Source organism: Photinus pyralis, unplaced genomic scaffold (assembly GCF_008802855.1).
Source record: "Photinus pyralis isolate 1611_PpyrPB1 unplaced genomic scaffold, Ppyr1.3 Ppyr1.4_LG6, whole genome shotgun sequence".
NCBI classification, from domain to species: domain Eukaryota; kingdom Metazoa; phylum Arthropoda; class Insecta; order Coleoptera; family Lampyridae; genus Photinus; species Photinus pyralis.
The window spans coordinates 20,675,806-20,694,732 of NW_022170663.1; the positions used below are offsets into that span (position 1 = coordinate 20,675,806).

At 35.9% G+C, this 18,927-nt stretch overlaps 5 protein-coding genes and 1 long non-coding RNA gene across 6 annotated transcripts in view; 5 read left to right on the plus strand and 1 right to left on the minus strand.

The window, feature by feature from the left end:
• The window catches only part of LOC116173011 (replication protein A 70 kDa DNA-binding subunit-like), a 28,252-nt gene extending 27,428 nt beyond the window's left edge, over positions 1–824 (plus strand). Inside the window, exon 10 of the mRNA XM_031490299.1 lies at positions 520–824. Within this exon, the coding sequence (XP_031346159.1) occupies positions 520–621 (102 nt within the window). The 3' untranslated portion in view covers positions 622–824. The remainder of the gene's footprint in view (positions 1–519) is intronic.
• Positions 825–1,934: 1,110 nt separating this feature from the next.
• Positions 1,935–6,331, plus strand: LOC116174277 (replication protein A 70 kDa DNA-binding subunit-like). The gene is made up of 10 exons (XM_031492164.1): positions 1,935–2,089; positions 2,143–2,396; positions 2,444–2,698; positions 2,745–2,907; positions 2,954–3,158; positions 5,094–5,206; positions 5,258–5,484; positions 5,533–5,788; positions 5,841–6,035; positions 6,090–6,331. The coding sequence occupies exons 1-10, from the start codon at positions 2,051–2,053 to the stop codon at positions 6,189–6,191; spliced, it is 1,809 nt and encodes a 602-aa protein (XP_031348024.1). The 5' UTR covers positions 1,935–2,050; the 3' UTR covers positions 6,192–6,331.
• Positions 6,332–7,187: 856 nt separating this feature from the next.
• LOC116174361 (serine protease HTRA2, mitochondrial-like) lies at positions 7,188–8,584 on the plus strand. Its single transcript, XM_031492276.1, has 3 exons — positions 7,188–7,912; positions 7,958–8,346; positions 8,391–8,584. Exons 1-3 carry the CDS (start codon positions 7,268–7,270, stop codon positions 8,560–8,562), a joined length of 1,206 nt encoding a protein of 401 aa, XP_031348136.1. The 5' UTR covers positions 7,188–7,267; the 3' UTR covers positions 8,563–8,584.
• On the minus strand, positions 8,510–9,218 carry LOC116174362 (pre-rRNA-processing protein TSR2 homolog). The gene is made up of 3 exons (XM_031492277.1): positions 9,047–9,218; positions 8,730–8,999; positions 8,510–8,685 (listed from the first exon to the last, which is right to left on the minus strand). Exons 1-3 carry the CDS (start codon positions 9,146–9,148, stop codon positions 8,587–8,589), a joined length of 471 nt encoding a protein of 156 aa, XP_031348137.1. The 5' UTR covers positions 9,149–9,218; the 3' UTR covers positions 8,510–8,586.
• A 236-nt stretch (positions 9,219–9,454) lies between these two features.
• Positions 9,455–9,741, plus strand: LOC116174827. Its single transcript, XR_004146175.1, has 2 exons — positions 9,455–9,612; positions 9,663–9,741. It is a non-coding gene; the product is annotated as an uncharacterized LOC116174827 (long non-coding RNA).
• A 3,807-nt stretch (positions 9,742–13,548) lies between these two features.
• On the plus strand, positions 13,549–14,306 carry LOC116174784 (NPC intracellular cholesterol transporter 2-like). The gene is made up of 4 exons (XM_031492775.1): positions 13,549–13,709; positions 13,756–13,866; positions 13,922–14,106; positions 14,166–14,306. Exons 1-4 carry the CDS (start codon positions 13,628–13,630, stop codon positions 14,256–14,258), a joined length of 471 nt encoding a protein of 156 aa, XP_031348635.1. The 5' UTR covers positions 13,549–13,627; the 3' UTR covers positions 14,259–14,306.
• The last annotated feature ends 4,621 nt before the right edge of the window (positions 14,307–18,927 follow it).

The window sequence follows — 18,927 nt, forward strand, 5'->3', positions numbered from 1 at the left end:
ACCTCAAGGACGTTCACGAAATGGGCCTGGGACATGGTGAGAAAGGTGATTATTTCCAAGTTTTCGCCACCATACTTCTGTATCGTTCCGAAAATGGAATATACAAGGCTTGCGCAAACGAAGCCTGCAAAAAGAAGGTAGCTGAAGGGAATGGAATGTATCATTGTGACAAATGTAAGCGAGAGTACCCCAACTTTAAGTATCTGTTATTGGGATCAGTATGGGCACTACATTATTCAATTTCATATATACTGATTTGTCAGTTCTAGGCCAATATTGCTGATTGGAGCGGAAATATCTGGCTCAGTTTGTTTTCTTCCGAAGCCGAGAAAGTATTAGGGGTGAGTTCGCAGGCTGTTGGTGAGGCAATTGAGAGAAATCCGCAAGCGTTAGCAGAGTTTGCAGATAAGGCACATTTGAAAGAGTTTCTTTTCAAATGTCGAACCAAGATGGATTATTTTAATGTAAGTATTATTATTCGCTTGCTACATATTGTTCTTATTTTTTTTTTAATTGTAGGATGAAAATCGTCTGAAGACTGTCGCCCTTAGAGTGGATCCGGTGAATTACAAAGAGTATAACTCTTACCTGATATCACAAATTAACGAGTTACTAAATTAAATGCGGGCACCCATTTTCATTTTGTGATCACGTTTGAAGTTAAAACTAAATTATTTAGTTGTGATTCAATTGGACAAATTCAAGTATTTATTTTTACAATCATCTGATTCCATTATTATTATATTATTAATACTTTTTATAGTTTATATTTTAAAATTGTTTACTAACGTTACTAAATATTAAAATAAATATTGCATACTGACCATTAAATAATTGGGGCTGGAGGAAGATAAAAGTAATAAAATCATCTGATCGTGCCAAAAATATCGGAGCAAGAAATACAAAAGAATTTTAAAAAAAGATAGGGTGCTATCTCGGGAATTGGTTTAAAGTTAATTCCAATCACAAATTATGGCCATCATCACGACGCAACGAATAATTGCGCATAGGGCACGCCCTTATATTGTGCACTCATTATGAGAAATGAATACCCTCGTCAATGTTGTGCATCATAAAAGCGCCATGCAAATTATTACCTCTTTAATTCAATGAATCAATGCTAAATGAAAAGAAATCATGATGCATTATGGCAAATATTGTTTTTTGATCTATGAACAAAAACGCTAAGAAACCGCATACAAATTTTAATAAGTGTAGATGTTTTCATTTTTAGGTGACCATATGGGAAAATGCCCATCCTTTCATTGTCTAAAAGGTGGAGGGGGGACGCTCCGTTCCTCTTCTAATGACGCTGCCTCTGGTGCCGGAAGCATTCCTCTCATGCAGCTCGTATCTTGCTAATGTAAAGGCGTGTGTAATACTCAAGTCTGTGGTTCCCAGAAACGGGATGCGCTATGCATCAAGAAATATAAATCTAGTAATTAGGACTGTGTCAACCTTGTCGACGAGGATTACTAATAAATCTTTAATAAATACAAATGTGTTCTGTATAATTCAAAATTTCAATTTGACAGCTACGTCGCGATTTTGGTCTAAATATGAGAAATCATCTACCATATCCGGTCTCATTTTTTCCATTCCATTGTGTTCCTTGGCCCCAAAACGTGGGGCTAGACCCTTGATCTGTAAAAATCGGGCATTTTAAACGAAGTTTTACACCAGAGTGATCCAAAAACCGCCATATTGGACGTCATCTTGAATATCTCGCGTCCAGCCGATTTTCAGACTTGGAAACAGGCAGAATCGGATGTGTCGAAATATGAGAAAATCGCTTGTAACTCCCTGCATCAAAGGACACCTAAAACCATTTTTAATGAAAACCTTTCTTCCATTCTGTATGAATCGCCCTGTACAAAATCGTTTAGGGACTTTTCGTATGTAACTAGTAACTAGTTTAAAGCATTATATATGGTTTAAAGTGATTGACCACTGACAGTTGATGGCTTTTTGCGCCAAAAATCTACAGTATTTCTACCGTTTTTGTTAATTGTGTAATTAGATTAAGTCAATTTGTGTTTAATCTTCTACAATGGCAGACAAATACCAATTAAGTGAAGGCAGCTTACGAGTAGGTGAAATTAGTTAATCTAATACTCATATTCTATAAAACTTCTTCTCAAGGTGATTATGAGTGGGGGCAAAGTTGAAGATGCTATAATGCAAGTGTTAGGCACTAAGCGAATTGCATCTGGTAGCTCCTCCGATAAAGAAAGGTACCGTCTACTTCTATCAGATGGCAAATACCTCATTTCTTTCGCAATGTTAACTACACAAAACAATGATAAGATTGTTAATGGTGAACTCTCCGACAATTCCATAATAAAAATCAAAAAGTACATCACCAGCGTTATTAACAATGTGGGAAAAGTGAACAAGTGAGTGTAGATTTTTGATTATAAGATTGTACCATTTAGGCGGGTAGACGTGTTTTAGTTATATTAGAAATGGAGACCCTAGTTCCTGGCCATAAGTCGAGTAAAATTGGTTCTCCAGAACAATTGCCGGAGGATGATAGCGAACCACTTCCCAGTGAGACTAAAAATAACACTGTCAGTTCGAGTACGTCATCTACTGTGCCACAAGTTAATGGTTCTCACAGAAACGACACTGACGTAAACATGTCCATGCAAGACCAGCTAACGCATCCCATTTCAAGCTTGAGCCCCTATCAGAATAAGTAAGTGCATTTATTGGGAATATCCGCAGTTAACATTGAACGATAGGTGGGTGATCAAGGCACGTGTCAGTAACAAATCCTCAATTCGCACATGGTCAAATTCCAGAGGGGAGGGTAAATTATTCAATATGGATTTAATAGACGAGAGCGGTGAAATTCGAGCAACAGCATTTCGCGATCTTGTGGATAAATTTTACGACTTAATCGAGGTAAGCTTTTGGGTATTCGGGTTTGTTCCAAAATTCGGAATTTTAGGTGGACAAAGTGTATTACATAAGCAAATGTCAACTGAAAATCGCCAATAAGCAATTTAGTAATCTCAATAACGACTACGAGATGACATTTACCCCCGACACAATCGTGCAGGAGTGCCATGATGTGGTGGATTCTATACCTCAAACCAGATACGACTTCATCTCGATTGATAAAATTGCACACATTGAAGTGGATACAATGATAGGTAAGGGTGGGGAAGCTCCCAATGTTTTGTCAATGGGCGAGGGGGAGGGGGAAACATATTTTTCAAATGAGACTCCTCCCTCTTTTTGTTAGGCGGATTTTGTTTTAAAACAAAGTATGTCATCTTGAATTCTTGTAACCTCTTTCTAATTTATGGCCATCTTGTGTAGACACCGAATTAATTTCAGATTGCATAGTATACTTCCAGTTATTACAAAATGTAATCTGTAAATTTTCTAAATCTGTGTATTATTTTCAATGTACAGGATCTGCCAAAAATATGTGATGTGTCCTGTAATTTTTTTGAATTTTACACTGGAATTAAGATTGAGTTGGAGAAACAGATTGGATGGTTTGCTTTTTCCTTTGGGAAAATCACTGTACCCTACACTACACACTGGTGTACACTACTAGCATTTCGTAGAATTTTTGTAGGAATTTTTTAGGATCTAATATTTTTTTACGTAGGTATTTTAGAATTTTCTAGAATTTTTTAGAATTCTCCAGAATTTTTTTAGAATTTTTTTAAATTTCTTTTTGAAGTTTGGATGTGGTCTTTTACAGAGATCAATTATAACAACTGTTAAAAAGTATGATTTAAAAAAAACTTGAAATGAATCATATTTTTTTATTTAATGGTGAGTTTATGTAACTGTGTAATTTAGTTTAACTTTAATTTATGTTTAAATTGTCACTGATTGATGACGTAAAGGAAGTGTTATAACGGAAGCTGAAGCGGAAACAGAAGACAAATTTTTTTGCGGGAGCAGAAAAGAGGAATTATAATATTAAATAAAATTATAAATTTGATAAAAATAAATAAAAAAAATTGCACTATTTACAATATGTTTGATCGCAGAAATTCATGATTGTTTATTCAAATTTTTTAAAAAACGCCATTTTTCAGTTTTTCCAATTTTTCTATTTTAAAAGATATTAAAATAATGTTTCATCTCCGAGACACGTCATCAACTTCAATTTTTTATAGAGCCACAAAAATAGAAACACTGTGGCCCCATGTTGGGCGCCAAAAATGAATGCTGTGTAATGGTATACGGTCAAAACACCACCCAACACACTTACCTAGCTAGCTCATCATGCACTATTTTTTTTAAATTTATCACAGTGCACGAGTGGGTTCTGACAAACAAGAATCCTAAGGTTTACTTATACTTAAAATTTTGAAAGATTCGAAGGCATCAATCAAATTCCATAAATTCCAACAAAAACGAATTTTGAAATAGATCAGATAAATACCATCTGCACAGAAAGAGCTTAAAGGAAAAATAAAATTCAAACTGGGATTCAAATTGACATTTCATTCATAAAAAGAGATGACACAAATTAATTCTTAACTGCGGAATTTAACGCAATAATGACATACGCTTTTCCAATCGACTCGAAAACAGCAGAGTTTATTTCTTAGTTTTTCTATTTAAAGGTGAAACTACATCCATTCATAAGTTACATATTGTTGTTCCTCGCCGTCGCTCGCTATTCCCACCGCATCGCCCGAACTCCAAACACCTGCATTCGTTATCTTGTACGTGGCGTTGTTAGCAAACAAGGCCGAGTGATTTTCTCAATGCCACCTTTTCAAAAATCTGACCTGATAAAACTTTTACCTTACGTCGAACTTATGATTAAATTATTTATGCGTTTTAAAATGCAACAAATACCATTAAATGACTTAAACAATTACTAAATTTACAATAAAAAAATGACAATGTAATAGATTTTCCAAGTGTGTGCCTATTTGAAAATAATTTCCCAGATATGAAATAAATTTAAACATTTTACATACAGGATGTCCCAATTGCTACAATACGTAAACCGGAATGACTTTGAAAGTGTGCGCAGATCTCAAGGTCAGAGTGGGCTCATACTACCGACCTTACTTACCTACTTTCGGAAGTTATTAAAAATTTTGTTCTAGATGTTATCGGAGTATGCAAAAGCGCGTCCGACGTCCAAATGTTTCAAGCGAGATCTACAGGGAGGGACTTAAAAAAACGCGAACTCACTTTGGTGGATCAAAGCAACAATTCCGTAAGAAATAAATGATATAATCGATCGAAGAATGCAAATTGGTTTTTGTAGATCGCCCTAACCCTTTGGGGTACAGAGGCGGAAACGTTCGACAGCGCCTCCCAACCGGTAATAGTCATTAAAGGCGCGAGAGTGTCTCAGTTCGGTGGCGGAAAAACGCTCTCCACGAATGCCTCTACAGTCATGAAAATTAATCCGGACATTCCGGAAGCGCATCGTCTCCGAGGCTGGTTCGACAATGAAGGTATATCCAAGACTACGGTCAATATTAGCGCCAGGTAAGCGATTTATATTCTTGCTAAGCTTTTGGTAATGGTGAAGCATAGGTCGGAGGGCGGCGGGTCACAAACTCAATGGATTAACGTTAAGGACGTTCAGGAAATGGGCATGGGACAGGGTGACAAGGGCGATTATTTCCAAGTTGTGGGCACCATACTTCTGTACCGTTCCGAAAACGGAATATACAAGGCCTGTCCAAAAGAAGATTGCAAGAAGAAGGCAGCCGATCAAGGGAATGGAATGTACCGATGCGACAAATGTAATCGAGAGTACCCCAACTTTAAGTATCTGTTACTGGGATCAGTATGGGAACCACATTATTCGTTTTGCTAGGTACTGAATTCAGTGTTTCTAGGCCAATATTGCCGATTGGAGTGGAAATATCTGGCTCAGTTTGTTTTCTTCGGAAGCAGAGAAAGTGTTGGGCATGAGTTCTCAGGCTGTTGGTGAAGCAATTGAGAATGACTCGCAGGCGTTAGTTGAGATTGCGGACAAGGCGCACTTTAAGGAGTTTATCTTTAAGTGTCGCTCTAAGATGGAAAATTACAATGTAGCTATCGTTTACGTGTGATATAACCTTTCTCTAATTTGTGTTTGTTTGAAGGATGAAAATCGTCTGAAGACTGTGGCTCTTAGAGTGGAACCGGTGAATTTCAAAGAGTACAACTCTTATCTAATCTCACAAATAAACCAGTTACTGAATTAAATGCGGGTATTTGATTGCAAGTGTTGTATATGTTTTAAGTTATTCTCTGTATAATTTAGTTTGTTTCATATGGGAATCTTACTCTGTTTATACTAATGTTATAGTTTTGCATTGCCTTTAAATACAAAAGTTTGATATCAGAAATTTTTGCAGTGTGACCGTTACAATTTTGAACCTTAGCATATCACTATATCGTAGCATAACATCTTGTCAAACAATGACGCTCTTAAATTGCAGATGGCGCGCTTCTAGTGGACTATTATGTGTACTACTGACTACTGTCCATACGTCACTACAGCTGTATCAGATCTAGAGCTATTGCTCTTTTTTCGCGATTTGGTTCATTATATGGTGCTGAGACTTAATATTGGATTGCGCATATGTAGACCCAAACTTTCACAATATGTAGACGGACTTTTTTTTGATATTTTTAAAGATGCATTTTTTATTATTTCTATGTACTTTAACATTCTTCTGAAATTTCAGCAGAAGATACTTCTTATTCTTATTAATGAAATTTATCATTAATATCAATAAGTTAATAACAAGCAACCACCATCGACATATAATAAGTATATGGTAACCACTATAATGTTAAACCATTGAATAAATATTCAGATTCTTTATTCAATGGTTAAACCTAAGAACGGTTCCGGTTCCAACCCTAGCTTGCTATGTACCTACACAAATTGCATGTATTTTCACAAAACAATTTTTAAATCAAACACTCTGCTTGCCCAAATTATACAAGGCTAAATTACTGCACACCTAAACACACGTGACACAATTTAAAACCTTAAATCTAAAATTATACCTCCAATGCTACCTAAATTATCTAACCGAAAGAAGTTTAATGTTAATCAAGACTGGCATATAAACATAAAACATTACTTGGACAACTTACAACCATAATCAATGCTACTACAAAAAGTGCAAATGGGCAACGGTGTGGGCAGTTTGCCGGGTGAACAGACACCTGTTTCTGACATTAGGTGGCAAAAAACAAAAATAACATAACCTTGTTTTTGTTTGTTTAATTGTTTAGAAATCTTTTTTAAAACACCAACTTAAATTAAATGTCTTTTTTATTAAAAACCGTTACAAATACGCTTATGCGAAGTAATTTCAGAAGTGTCCTAAATAAAAATATAAAATGCACATATTTACTATTTGACACTACTTTTACCAAGAACGAGAATCAAAAATCGACCAACAACAGCCTTATGTATGGGGTGGCCATTGCGTCAACATGGATAGCATACAAACTCTTCAAAAGTGGAAACATAGTACCAACTGTTGAGGCGAGTACTGACCGAAGGAATCAGTATAATTTCATAGCTGATGTTGTAGAAACTTGTTCCGAAGCTGTCGTTTACATTGAAATTAAAGATGCCAGAAGGGTGGATTTCTTTACAGGAAAACCTATGACAATTTCGAACGGTTCCGGATTTATAATTAAATCGGACGGGTTAATTGTTACGAACGCACATGTAGTTACTAACAAACCACAAGCGAAGGTGGAAGTACGCCTATCTAACGGTACCGTTTACCACGGTATGGTTGAAGATATCGATTTGCGCAGCGATTTAGCTACAGTACGTATCCAAGCAAAGAATTTACCCATAATGAAATTGGGCGACTCTGGACTCTTACGACCTGGTGAATTTGTGGTCGCGATCGGTAGTCCCTTGTCTCTAAGTAACACTGTTACTTCTGGAGTGGTGAGTCTTTATAAGTCGCTATTAAGAGATACTAACTTAGACTAGATAAGTTCCACCCAGAGAGGTTCTGCCGAATTAGGATTGCGAGACAAAAACATGGTTTATATACAAACAGATGCTGCAATTACGTTCGGAAATTCGGGTGGACCGCTTGTTAATCTCAACGGTGAAGCTATAGGTGTCAACAGTATGAAAGTGACGTCTGGTATATCATTTGCAATACCGATAAATTATGTGAAAGACTTCCTAAAAACAGTACGTTCAAATCAAACATCACAAACAGAGAATGTAAAACGAAAGTATATGGGAATCACTATGCTAACGTTAACGGATCAAATTATTTACGAGCTGCATCAACGTGATCAATTCATTCCCCCAAGTATCACGCATGGGGTTTTGGTTTGGAAAGTTATCGTAGGATCGCCAGCACATAGGTAAAATATCCATTTTGGTAATCGAAATGAACATATGATTTCAGTGGTGGACTGCAACCAGGAGATATCGTCACTGATATTAATAGTGAGCCTATTAAAAGTGCCAATGACGTCTATGCCATTCTTGCTAAAGAAAAATCTGCGAAATTAAACATGACAGTGGTTAGATCTGGAAAATCTCTTAATATTTCTATTACTCCAGAAGATGTTAACTAACAATAAAAATTGTTTGAAGTAATGCTATTTTTTTCGACGAGTTTTAACTTCAGTCCACTCGGAGTCCTGTTCCATTGGTGTTGCTTGGGTCTCGGCTACTGGCGATTGTGAGGTTGAAGGTGCCTACAATTTCAAATTACTTTTGGCATCGTTAACACATCACTTACATGTGCCGGAGCCTGTGCCTGAGTAGAAAACCACACCTTGCACGTTGGTAAATCTCGATATTCCTGTTCGCATTGAGCCAAATTACCTTCTTTCAAAAGCAGTAGAAAACGATGGAGCAGATTAGCAATCTCCATTGGTGAATTGTCTTCGCATATTGTGTCAAATTCTTCGTCCATTATATCTTCGAGAGCCTCTCGAATATCGCTTACTTGTATATTGGGCTCACTTAAACAGAATTGAGTGATATAGTCGACGCATTGAGTGACAACCTAAAAAGTAGATGTAGAGTAATTGCAACGAAAATCGGTGATCGTACCTCACGACTGTTGGGGCCTCCCATATCATGTTCCACAGCAAGTCGTAGCGCAGACCAATTATTAAATATTTGTTCGACAATTACACGATATTGAATATCCATTTTTGTGATTAATTTATTGTTTTGTTAAAAAATGTGTAAAATTGTGAGGTTAACTGCATTTAGTTAGGAAAACAAAATCACTAAAAGAAAAATCAGCGAACCTCAACCGGTTTCTGGATTTTTATTCTATATTTTAATAGGGGCACATCCTCTTTCAAATATTTTCGTTGGAGTTTATCGATCAGCAATTACATACATTACCCCTTATAAATAAATAAAATTTATATCCTGGAGAACGTGATCAGAGTGTGACCGAATGCAGCCCATGTAATGTTTTGTTTTGATTACCACAGTTTGAACCTCATCTCATCTGTCAACATTTTTTAATGTTTGTAGACTTTAAACATGTTTGATTTTGGAGATACGTTGGCTCTTATATTGGGCCTTACAATAAGCCTAATTGGAATATTGGCCTGTTTGGGATCGTATGCCAGAAAACATGCTGTTACAGAACGATTGTGATGGTAAGATTTATTACTCAATCTTTGCATATCATTCCGATTTTTATTTTCAGGATTTTATCATCAACTGATGAGAATGGTGCAACTTATTACTTTATAAAGATATTTTATAATAAACATATTAATTTTTTGCTGTTTTTTGTTCTGGTTGATCTGTACCTCCAATATTATTGTACATTATCGTTGCTTTTCTTCTTGTCCACCGCGTAAAACTCAGTGAACTAGTAGGTCTTATAGTATGTAAGCAGTGAGCACCTAGTCTTCGACTTATATTGTCTGGCATGAATTCGTTCTTTGAGAAATGTTTGTATGTATACACTGTAAATAGTCTTAGTTCGATCAACCTTGACAATTTCAAACAAGTCATGATGTTTGGCTCTTTTGGAATAACTGGCAAACAATTACAGTAAAAATGACAACTTATGACTTGGTGTCCATTATTTATATCTGTACAAGAGCTCATATTGTCATTAGTGAGCAGTAGCAATTGCCATTGATATTACAATGGCAATAGCTACTGCTCACTAATGAGATTAATAGGTACCTACTGCTTACCTATTAGAAAATGTAGTAGTAATAAATTGGCCTGCGAACCCAAGTTCTAGATTTGTATAGACTTTTTCCTGAGAATGTTTCCGGGAATATATTTCTTAGGAAACTTATCTAAGAATATTTCAAAAAAGACCTTTAAAGGAACTTTCATAAGAGAGATTGAGGATATGTGCTTCTTGCAATTTACCCACACCTTGTTTGTTAAAGAAATAGGTATACGACTTGTTTAATAAATAGATACAAATCATTGCTGTTAAGTAAATAATACTTACTGTTGGCACGCTAGTGTGGTGTTTTCTTCTGGGGTTTTTCAGCATTCCTATGTGCAGTTTACATGTGCCGGTCCATTTTTCCCCAAAAATTGCTTTTTTGTACTAAGTCACATAAGTTTTGATTTTTAGTATTGTTTGCTGATAAACAACAGAGATAGCGAATTTTAAACAGTAGGTACTAATTCAAAGGGCTAGCTAGTAGCCCTATCTTGGAACTGTTTGAAATTATGGATTCTACAGGCCACATTCTATAAGAAAATGTTTTTTTCCGGACGATCTGAGACAATTTTTTCTTCGGGGCTCAAAAAAAGGCAGTGTATAACCTACCTTTTTTACCAAAAATCGACTACACCAAAATTTCTCGGGACAACACTTTTTCTTATTAATTTTGGTGCGTAGAATCCAAAACAATTCGTAGGTACTTTTTCGATTAGACTTCTCAATCAAAAGTTATAGACTAGAAACCAATTTCGAAAGAAAATTCAAAGGGCTGTAACTTTTGAACTAGTAGCCCAATCTTGGAACTGTTTTGAAATTATGGATTCTACAGGCCACATTCTATAAGAAANCCTCCGTGGATGGCATACGTATTAAGCATGTTTTCTTTTCCAGAATCCCCCTCAACTTTTCCACGTTTAACTTCCCGCCATCCCATGTGTCCTCCTGTTGGTTGTTGGGATTTTTACAAACAGGATGGCGTAGAAAATATGCATCATTTTTCGGTTACCACCATCAACGTTAGCCTTAAGAAATTTTGTAGAGCATGAAAAACTTGCTACAACTTTGGTAGGTATTTAAAATTTTCTTTTATCTCTACCATCAATATATAAAGTCGCAAAGATGCGTGCAAGTTTGCAAAAACAACTAAAATGAACCGTTTGGTTTTTACCACCCGCACGTTAGTAAGGGAGGTATTGCATTGGGTAAAGGAAAGCACTTTTGACGTCAAATTGAATCATTTTGAGTCGTTCACGTGCACATACACTCTACAGAGATCGCACTGAGTCTCATCTCATTGTAGAGCCGAAGGTTTCAGTGAAATTAATCACTTCACGTTGCAAGATAGCCCTTGGTTACAACACACGCCTTGTAAGGCTCCACTGAACTATCAGCATTATACTTGACCTTGTAGACCCATCGACAGTCAATCATCTTCTTATCAGTCGGCCTAGGCTAGGAATTAAGTTCCAAATGTGATTTTCATTGCCACTTTGCAATTTTTGGCTTTAAAAACTTCTAATGGCTTTGCTGTACGTAACTTAGACGGTTCATTAGATATCATGGTGTAGCATTCTCAGGTTCCACTGACTGCATAGAAATTCAACTTCCTCGGTATCGGAGTTTCTACTCTTGGTTTCCTCCGTTTGCCTCGAATGAGTTCTGGTATCAACAAGCTTGACCTTGGTTCCAAAGACCCTACTGAAGGTAGAGGCTCCGCTGCTTATTGTTCTGTATGCAGTACCATAGAGTAAATAATATACTCTATGGCAGTACCCAACCAAGATATCTTAGACGACCTTCTTGTCCAACTTAGTCAACTTCTTCGTAAACAGTCTTCTGAAAGACGCCTAAGTTTATGCAACCAAAATCACTTCTTGAAACAAATAAAGATCTGGCTGTCATATTAATTATTAATTGGAATATTGTTGCTTTGGCTTCACAGAAAATAAATCTTTTAAGCTCCTTTAACTGTTACCAGCCCTATCCCAATTGGAAATAACTTTTTCTTTAGTGGAATATACCGCACACGAATAGAACGAAAATTAGAATACGGAAGTCAAAGTGATAATATTCATATTAATTAATATGACAGGCAGATCTTCATTTGCTGTAGGTAGCGATTTTGGTTGCATAAAGTTAGGTGTCCTTCAGAAGACTTTTTATCATTTAAAAGTAGGAAATTCCTATAGGAAATCCTTATGTCTACTTCTACATGTATATTCATATGATTCAGGATGCGCGCGCGAATATTCATATGATTTAGCCTACGGGTATTAAAAAGTTAAAACTGTCTTTGCTTCCACTTCGAATATCCCAAAGTTCATTTTTAAGTTTTCATTTATTCCATACATGCTAATATGTATATTTTGCAAATCTACACCCTAAAAAGGGATTCTTTCGAAAAAGATTTCTACTAAGGAGCTCTTGCAGTACCCAATGTTTAGGCGAATTCCTGAGAAGCTTTCACGAAGATTGCCAGAAGCGTAGAAGATCTTGATTTCTAAGAACTCTTAAAGAATCTCTAAGAAGGTTTCACAAGGGGTTTCTAATGCTTCTAATAGGAAGCCTTATATGGAGGATTTGAAAATGATCTTTAGAACAGTTTCTGACATGAGTTGATAAAAGCAAGATTATTAAGGATCAGGTTACGATTCCTTTATTATCTTTCTAATAAAAAATGCGTTTATTTATTGTGAAGTTTTCTTAAGAGTATGTCTAGTAAAATTGCTAGGACGAATTCCGACAAGGATTTAATAAAATTGTTAGAATGACTTCTAGGAGTCGATAAGAAGCATCGAATCTCAGGTGGCTGGATATTCTACTTAATTTGTGGACCTTTAGTTTTGTGGTTCCTTACTTTTCTTTTGTAAATCCAAATCCATTTTCCCAGGAAAGCTGAAGACCATAATGACAAGCAAGTTGTCATATTCTACTATCACTGCAGAGACATGGTTGAAAAGTTGCTCTGTCACTTTTTTAATTAATACAGTCAGCTATATCACATTCTTATTTTTAAACTTCATATCTCTACAGAAAGCAAATAGAATATCATTGTATTGGAGGAAATGTACATTACAAGTGTTTTAGATAGTCATTACATTAGCGGATTATACACAATTGTCCAAAATTTGGTTTTAGCAGCTGAAAGGAAAATGGTAGATTTTGCACCATTCGCGTCGTCGTATACCTACGTTGGAAGGAGGGACAAAAAGGGCAATTAGGCCAATTAGTCTACTGAAAAACTCTTACTCTTACTTTTATCAAAAGGTAGAGACGTAATTCGGTATCAGTCTAATCACCTTATCATCCATGATGATGGGAATTGAGCTCGATTTGGTGGAATTTTACCGATTAAACTATCGTTCAATTGTTCACATTGTAGTGGCTTATCTGAAGTACCACAGATTACCTACCTAAGATGTATACCTATTTAAATACATCCACCTCATTTTTCGGTCTCCTATTCACGCAAAATGTTGCCAAAAAGTGTTGCCTTACTTGTTATTAGCTGTGGAATACTGGTGTTGGCGGGCGAAAAAACAAAAGTGACCAAATGTGAGTATTATCGGTAAATGGAACTGAAACTAATCATTTTTTTAAGGTACAAACGGAGCGCAGCTGCCCATTGAGGTTAACATCCCGGGATGTTCTACGCCCCCATGCGCCATTAAGTTGGGTGAATCCATCAGTGCCTATGTCAATTTCACTGCTCGTATTAATACTTGACTCGAAAGTTACACGATAGATCGTTAATCGTATGATTTTAGCGTTGCACACGTACGCGCTCAAGGCGAAAGCAATTGCGACAACATCCATTATTCCATTTCCAGTTGACTATCCGCTGCCTCAGCCAAATGCCTGCAAAGCGCTCACTAACACACACTGTCCTTTAGAAATCAACGAACCGGCCCAATATAAACTTGAGATGCCGATCAGTGACAAATTTCCAAGTGTAAGTGTATAGCAACACCAACAATGGAGTCCCTTAATTGAAAGTTCCGCAATTTTCAGCTTGATTTTCTCTTGAGAATTTACTTGGAAGCAAATGACGAGAAGGATAATATTGCAACTTGCTTTGAAGTGCTATGCAAGACTGTAAATTAAAGCTGTTTTGTCCAACCGAATTCCACAGAAATAAATTCCTAAATATGACATATCCTAAACATGACAACCTACTACAAAGCCATTATAGTTTGTCTTTTCTGTGGAATTTGCATTTTAATATGTTCATAAACATATAATAAATGAGTAACAATGTTGTTATTGACCTCTCATGATTTTAATTAGGAGTTTGGTATTCCATGCCAAGGTTGCCTGATCTGGCAGATTGGGACTCTTCATAGGAACCCGTGATTTGAACCACTCACGCAGACTTTAGTAATAACGTCTATATTAGATGTTGATCTAAAGGGCGAAGTTCACCTAGGGGCAACATCGCCACCAGGTGTTCTTCCACTTAACCCATAACATAACTTCAATTTAAATGTTTACAATTTCGATGGACGGGTGACAAAGAGAGAACAAAAAAAAGACAATACTGTAAAGAAAAAAAGTTAATTAATAAGCAACTTGAGAATGGGACACTTTACTCGTTCAAAAATTGTAGTATAGCCTGATATGCCTTTGTTTGGAATTCGGCAAGATTGATAACGATAACTTATCGTCTAGCACGAGCTTTTGGCACAAATATGATACCCTTTAGTAGTAAATCCGACATTGAAAATGTAGAGACATCGCCGTTCTTCCATCTTTTGATCTGTTCTTTCATTTGATGACCTTAACGAAAACCGAAACATCAAAACTCGTCTCCAAATTTGACAACGGTTGGTCAACTGTGGGACCTTCATACAAATTACACATTTTAACATACAAAATCATCGATCCTGTTAAAGTTCGCCTTATTCACCAGATTTTGCATTTTTTTTACTAATCTCAAAACGTGTTTGATGATGGTGGCGCCACCATTGTTAATAAAGTTGAGCCAATTGCGCCCCAGAGAAAGTTGGAAAAACATTTTATTGCAGTTGTCGTTTAAAATGAGTTGAAGCATTTTCGAAAGAAGTAATTCGGCAAATGAATGAGTAATGCGCATTTTTGGTATTACCGATCAGTATTTTATTAGCAAAGTAAGTTTTCCCGTGACAGTCAATTTTCCCGCTACTGTATTGGTTACTTTTCCATATGGAATCGATCTCACGAGTAATCTAGGGAGTCACAACTGAAGCTGCCGCGTGGTTTTTAAAGGTTTTTAAAACATTTATGAGTTATTCTGTTTTAAAACCCTTTCTGCTTTTCTCTTTAAACTTTTCATATGCCCCATATTTTTCGCCTCTTAGTGCATTGTTTTCTATACAGGGTGGCCATTTGAAAACGAAACAGAGACTATTTTGGGGACCTCGAAACATTTACGAAAAAATCCTCGGACCCGTCAATTTTTTATCCAAGGGGGAACCATTTTTTTGCTAGTTTCGCCCCCCTGGGGGCAAAGCTATAACGGGGGTGACAAGTGCCCCCAAAATTTTAAATCGAATGGGGGGTCGAGTGATACCTTATTTTGAAGGTATTTTTATGTAGATTATAACTCTTAAGATTTAAATCAATTTTATTTTAAGTGCTTACAGCTAAACTCAATCAAGTAAATGTTGAAAATGTTGGCCTTCGACTTCCATACAATAATACAGGTTTTGTTCAAACCTTTCCCGTACTTTTTGCAAAACTCCTGGGGTGATTTGACGACATTCATCAATTATTCTTTGTCGCAAGTTGTCTAACGATGTTGGCTGACTAGCATACATTCTAGTTTTTAAATGCCCCCATAAAAAAAATCTAACGGACTTAAGTCCGGGGAACGAGGAGGCCATTCAATAGCTCCTCTTCTTCCAATCGATTGTCCTGGAAACGTTTGGTCCAAATATTGATGAACCCCTGCAGCATAGTGGGGTGGCGCACCATCTTGCTGAAATACTAGACGATTTTCCAAGTACTTGTTGTTATTTTCTAGTATCTCCACTAATGCTGGATGAATCGTATTTTCTAATAACTCCAGGTATGTACATCTCTCCTGTTAGATTGCGAGGTAAATAGAAGGGGCCTAGGATATGGTTACCAAAAATACCACCCCAAACATTCAATTTTTCGGGATGTTGTGTATTCACCACACGAAATATTCTGGGATTTGAATCAGCCCAATAGAAAAAGGAGCATTTATTTCAACTCTTTCAGGAAGTGGATAAACCATTATTATCACTGTTCAATGTACCGATTTTGCAACTAAATAACTTTTAAGTCTATTTGTCACTACTATGATTTGACAACAACAATTGACAATCACTATTAAACTTCAAAATGTTGTTATAATAACGCTCTCAACAATAACCAAAATTTAACTAATTCATTTACATTTTTGTTTCATAAGAAAATGTTGACACGTTTTTATAACTTTTATTAGCCCCTGTATCGGCTAGGCAAATTAGTAGCGATTTAAAAGTTAAGGGTTATAATCCACATAAAAATACCTTCAAAATAAGGTATCACTCGACCCCCCATTCGATTTAAAATTTTGGGGGTGGTTGTCACCCCCGCTAGCGCTTTGCCCTTAGGGGGGCGAAACTAGCAAAAAAATGGTTCCCCCTTGAATCAAAAATTGACGGGTCCGAGGATTTTTTCGTAAATGTTTTGAGGTTCCCAAAATAGGCTCTGTTTCGTTTTCAAATGGCCACCCTGTATGTATATACTTAATTAAATCACTTAGGTAATATAAATGTTAAAATAAAATAAGAAGTTAAAAACCTGTATATTTTATAAGAAGAATATGTATACTTACCTTATTTTTTATTAAAATGTTAAAAATAAGACTGAACGGAATGTTTTTTTTCTTTTTAGTTACCGATACTGCGATTTTTTGTTATTTTTGAGTGTCTTTAGATTCTTCGGAACCTTCCGTTCCTTTAGGGCTTTCAGATTCTTTATGTTTCTCCAAATTCGCCCGATTCTTCAGTTAATTCGTCTTCGTCAGACTTCAGATTCTTCAAAATCTTTTATTTCTTCAGATTTGAATTCTTTAGTCTCTACAAATTCATCAGTTTCAGATTCATCGGACTCCCTAATTCCTCTAATTTTCAATTATTGAGATTACTCATGCTCCCCTGTTTCTTCATTTTTTGGGTTCTTCACACCGTCATTTTAAGATTCTTTGGATCCTTTGCAGTTTCCACAGTCTCATTTTAATCATTCTTCGGGTTCCTTCGTTTGTTCTACGCTATTCAGATTTCTAACATATTTCAGATTTCTCACTTTCTTTGTATTTTTGGGTTTTACAAATTGCTTTGGTCCTTTGAACTTATTCTTAGAATTCATCAGATTCTGTAGATTCTTCTATTGCCTTGGGTTCTTCATTTTCAAGAAATTGCATAGCAAGGTAGATAGATTCTTTCATTTCTTGAAACCTGCGGAAAAATCACATTTCCATGAATTGAATCAATTTTTTTTAACTATTACGTACTTAAGATAACGACTTTTTCACTTTTATTTCCAGATTATTTTAGATAATTTAGTTTATATGCATTCAATTGTAAATTGATCTCGTCGTATCGTATCTACTCTAGTATTGAAAATAAAGTTTGGATGATACCGTCAACTTTAACAATTTGTTGAATTTTGTCGCAAGTGTATAAATTATATTTCCGAACATTATACTTTTCAGCCGCGTAGGATGTTATATGCATACTTACCAGGGAAAAAATTAAAAGCGCGCATAAAGCGCGCACGAAGAAGTCTTAAATCAATACTTACCACCTGAATAGGAATCGCCATAAACACGCGATTAATGACTTTTGTCATTTACCCATTATTTATGTAAGAACCTTGGCGTTTGTACGTAAAATTATTGCAATATTAATCACCAGTTTTTCATATCGAATTTAATCAATGAAACAAAATCAACAATAGACATTGAGAAGATTAATTTCGAAATCGCCAATACATACAAGATTAAATTGAGGAAATCTATTTCGAATGGATTCAATCGACAAATTTAAAATGGTAACCATGACGATATCCAACATCGATAATGAATTTTATTTATTCGAATTACTAATTATAATTTGAATCATGTATGTCCCGTCGCGAAGTTAATAGTTTAATTTGTATTGTTGCTATTAACTAACCCTTGGATATTTCAATAATGCGGTATTTACATAAAAATGTTATAATCGGTTTATATTAGAGAAATTTAATTAATGCGAGGGAAATAAACCACATAAAACGTCGCGAGTTATGTTTTCGTGCACCATTAAAATTTGGGAAAATACGACATTGGTGCTGTTAATAACAATCAATTACGTCTAAATTTTATTGGACGTCCAGTAAAAATAAAAATTGTAACGATGAGTTTTAAATACAAATTTAATATGTTTCTCTATGACCCGTACCGTACATCAGCCCCGGTAATTACCCGGTTCATGGGGCGATCCCGATTTATGGCTTACATGGCGCACTAGGTGGCCCACGCCTCTCCCCGTCATTTGTCGCGAACAATTGCATCCAACCGGTAGATTTCACACTTGAAAGATGATTTGTGGTCAGAAAACAGATTTCCCAGCCTACTATCATTCAAAACGATTTAACGATTAGCTAAACGGAGCGGAGTGCATGTGGAGATTTAAATTTATTGCCCCGTTGGGGAACTAAACTCACGAAGTATTACTAGATTCCTACGTTATTACATATTGTATTCGAATTACTCAAGGTTAAATGTGTATTCGTTTTATTTATA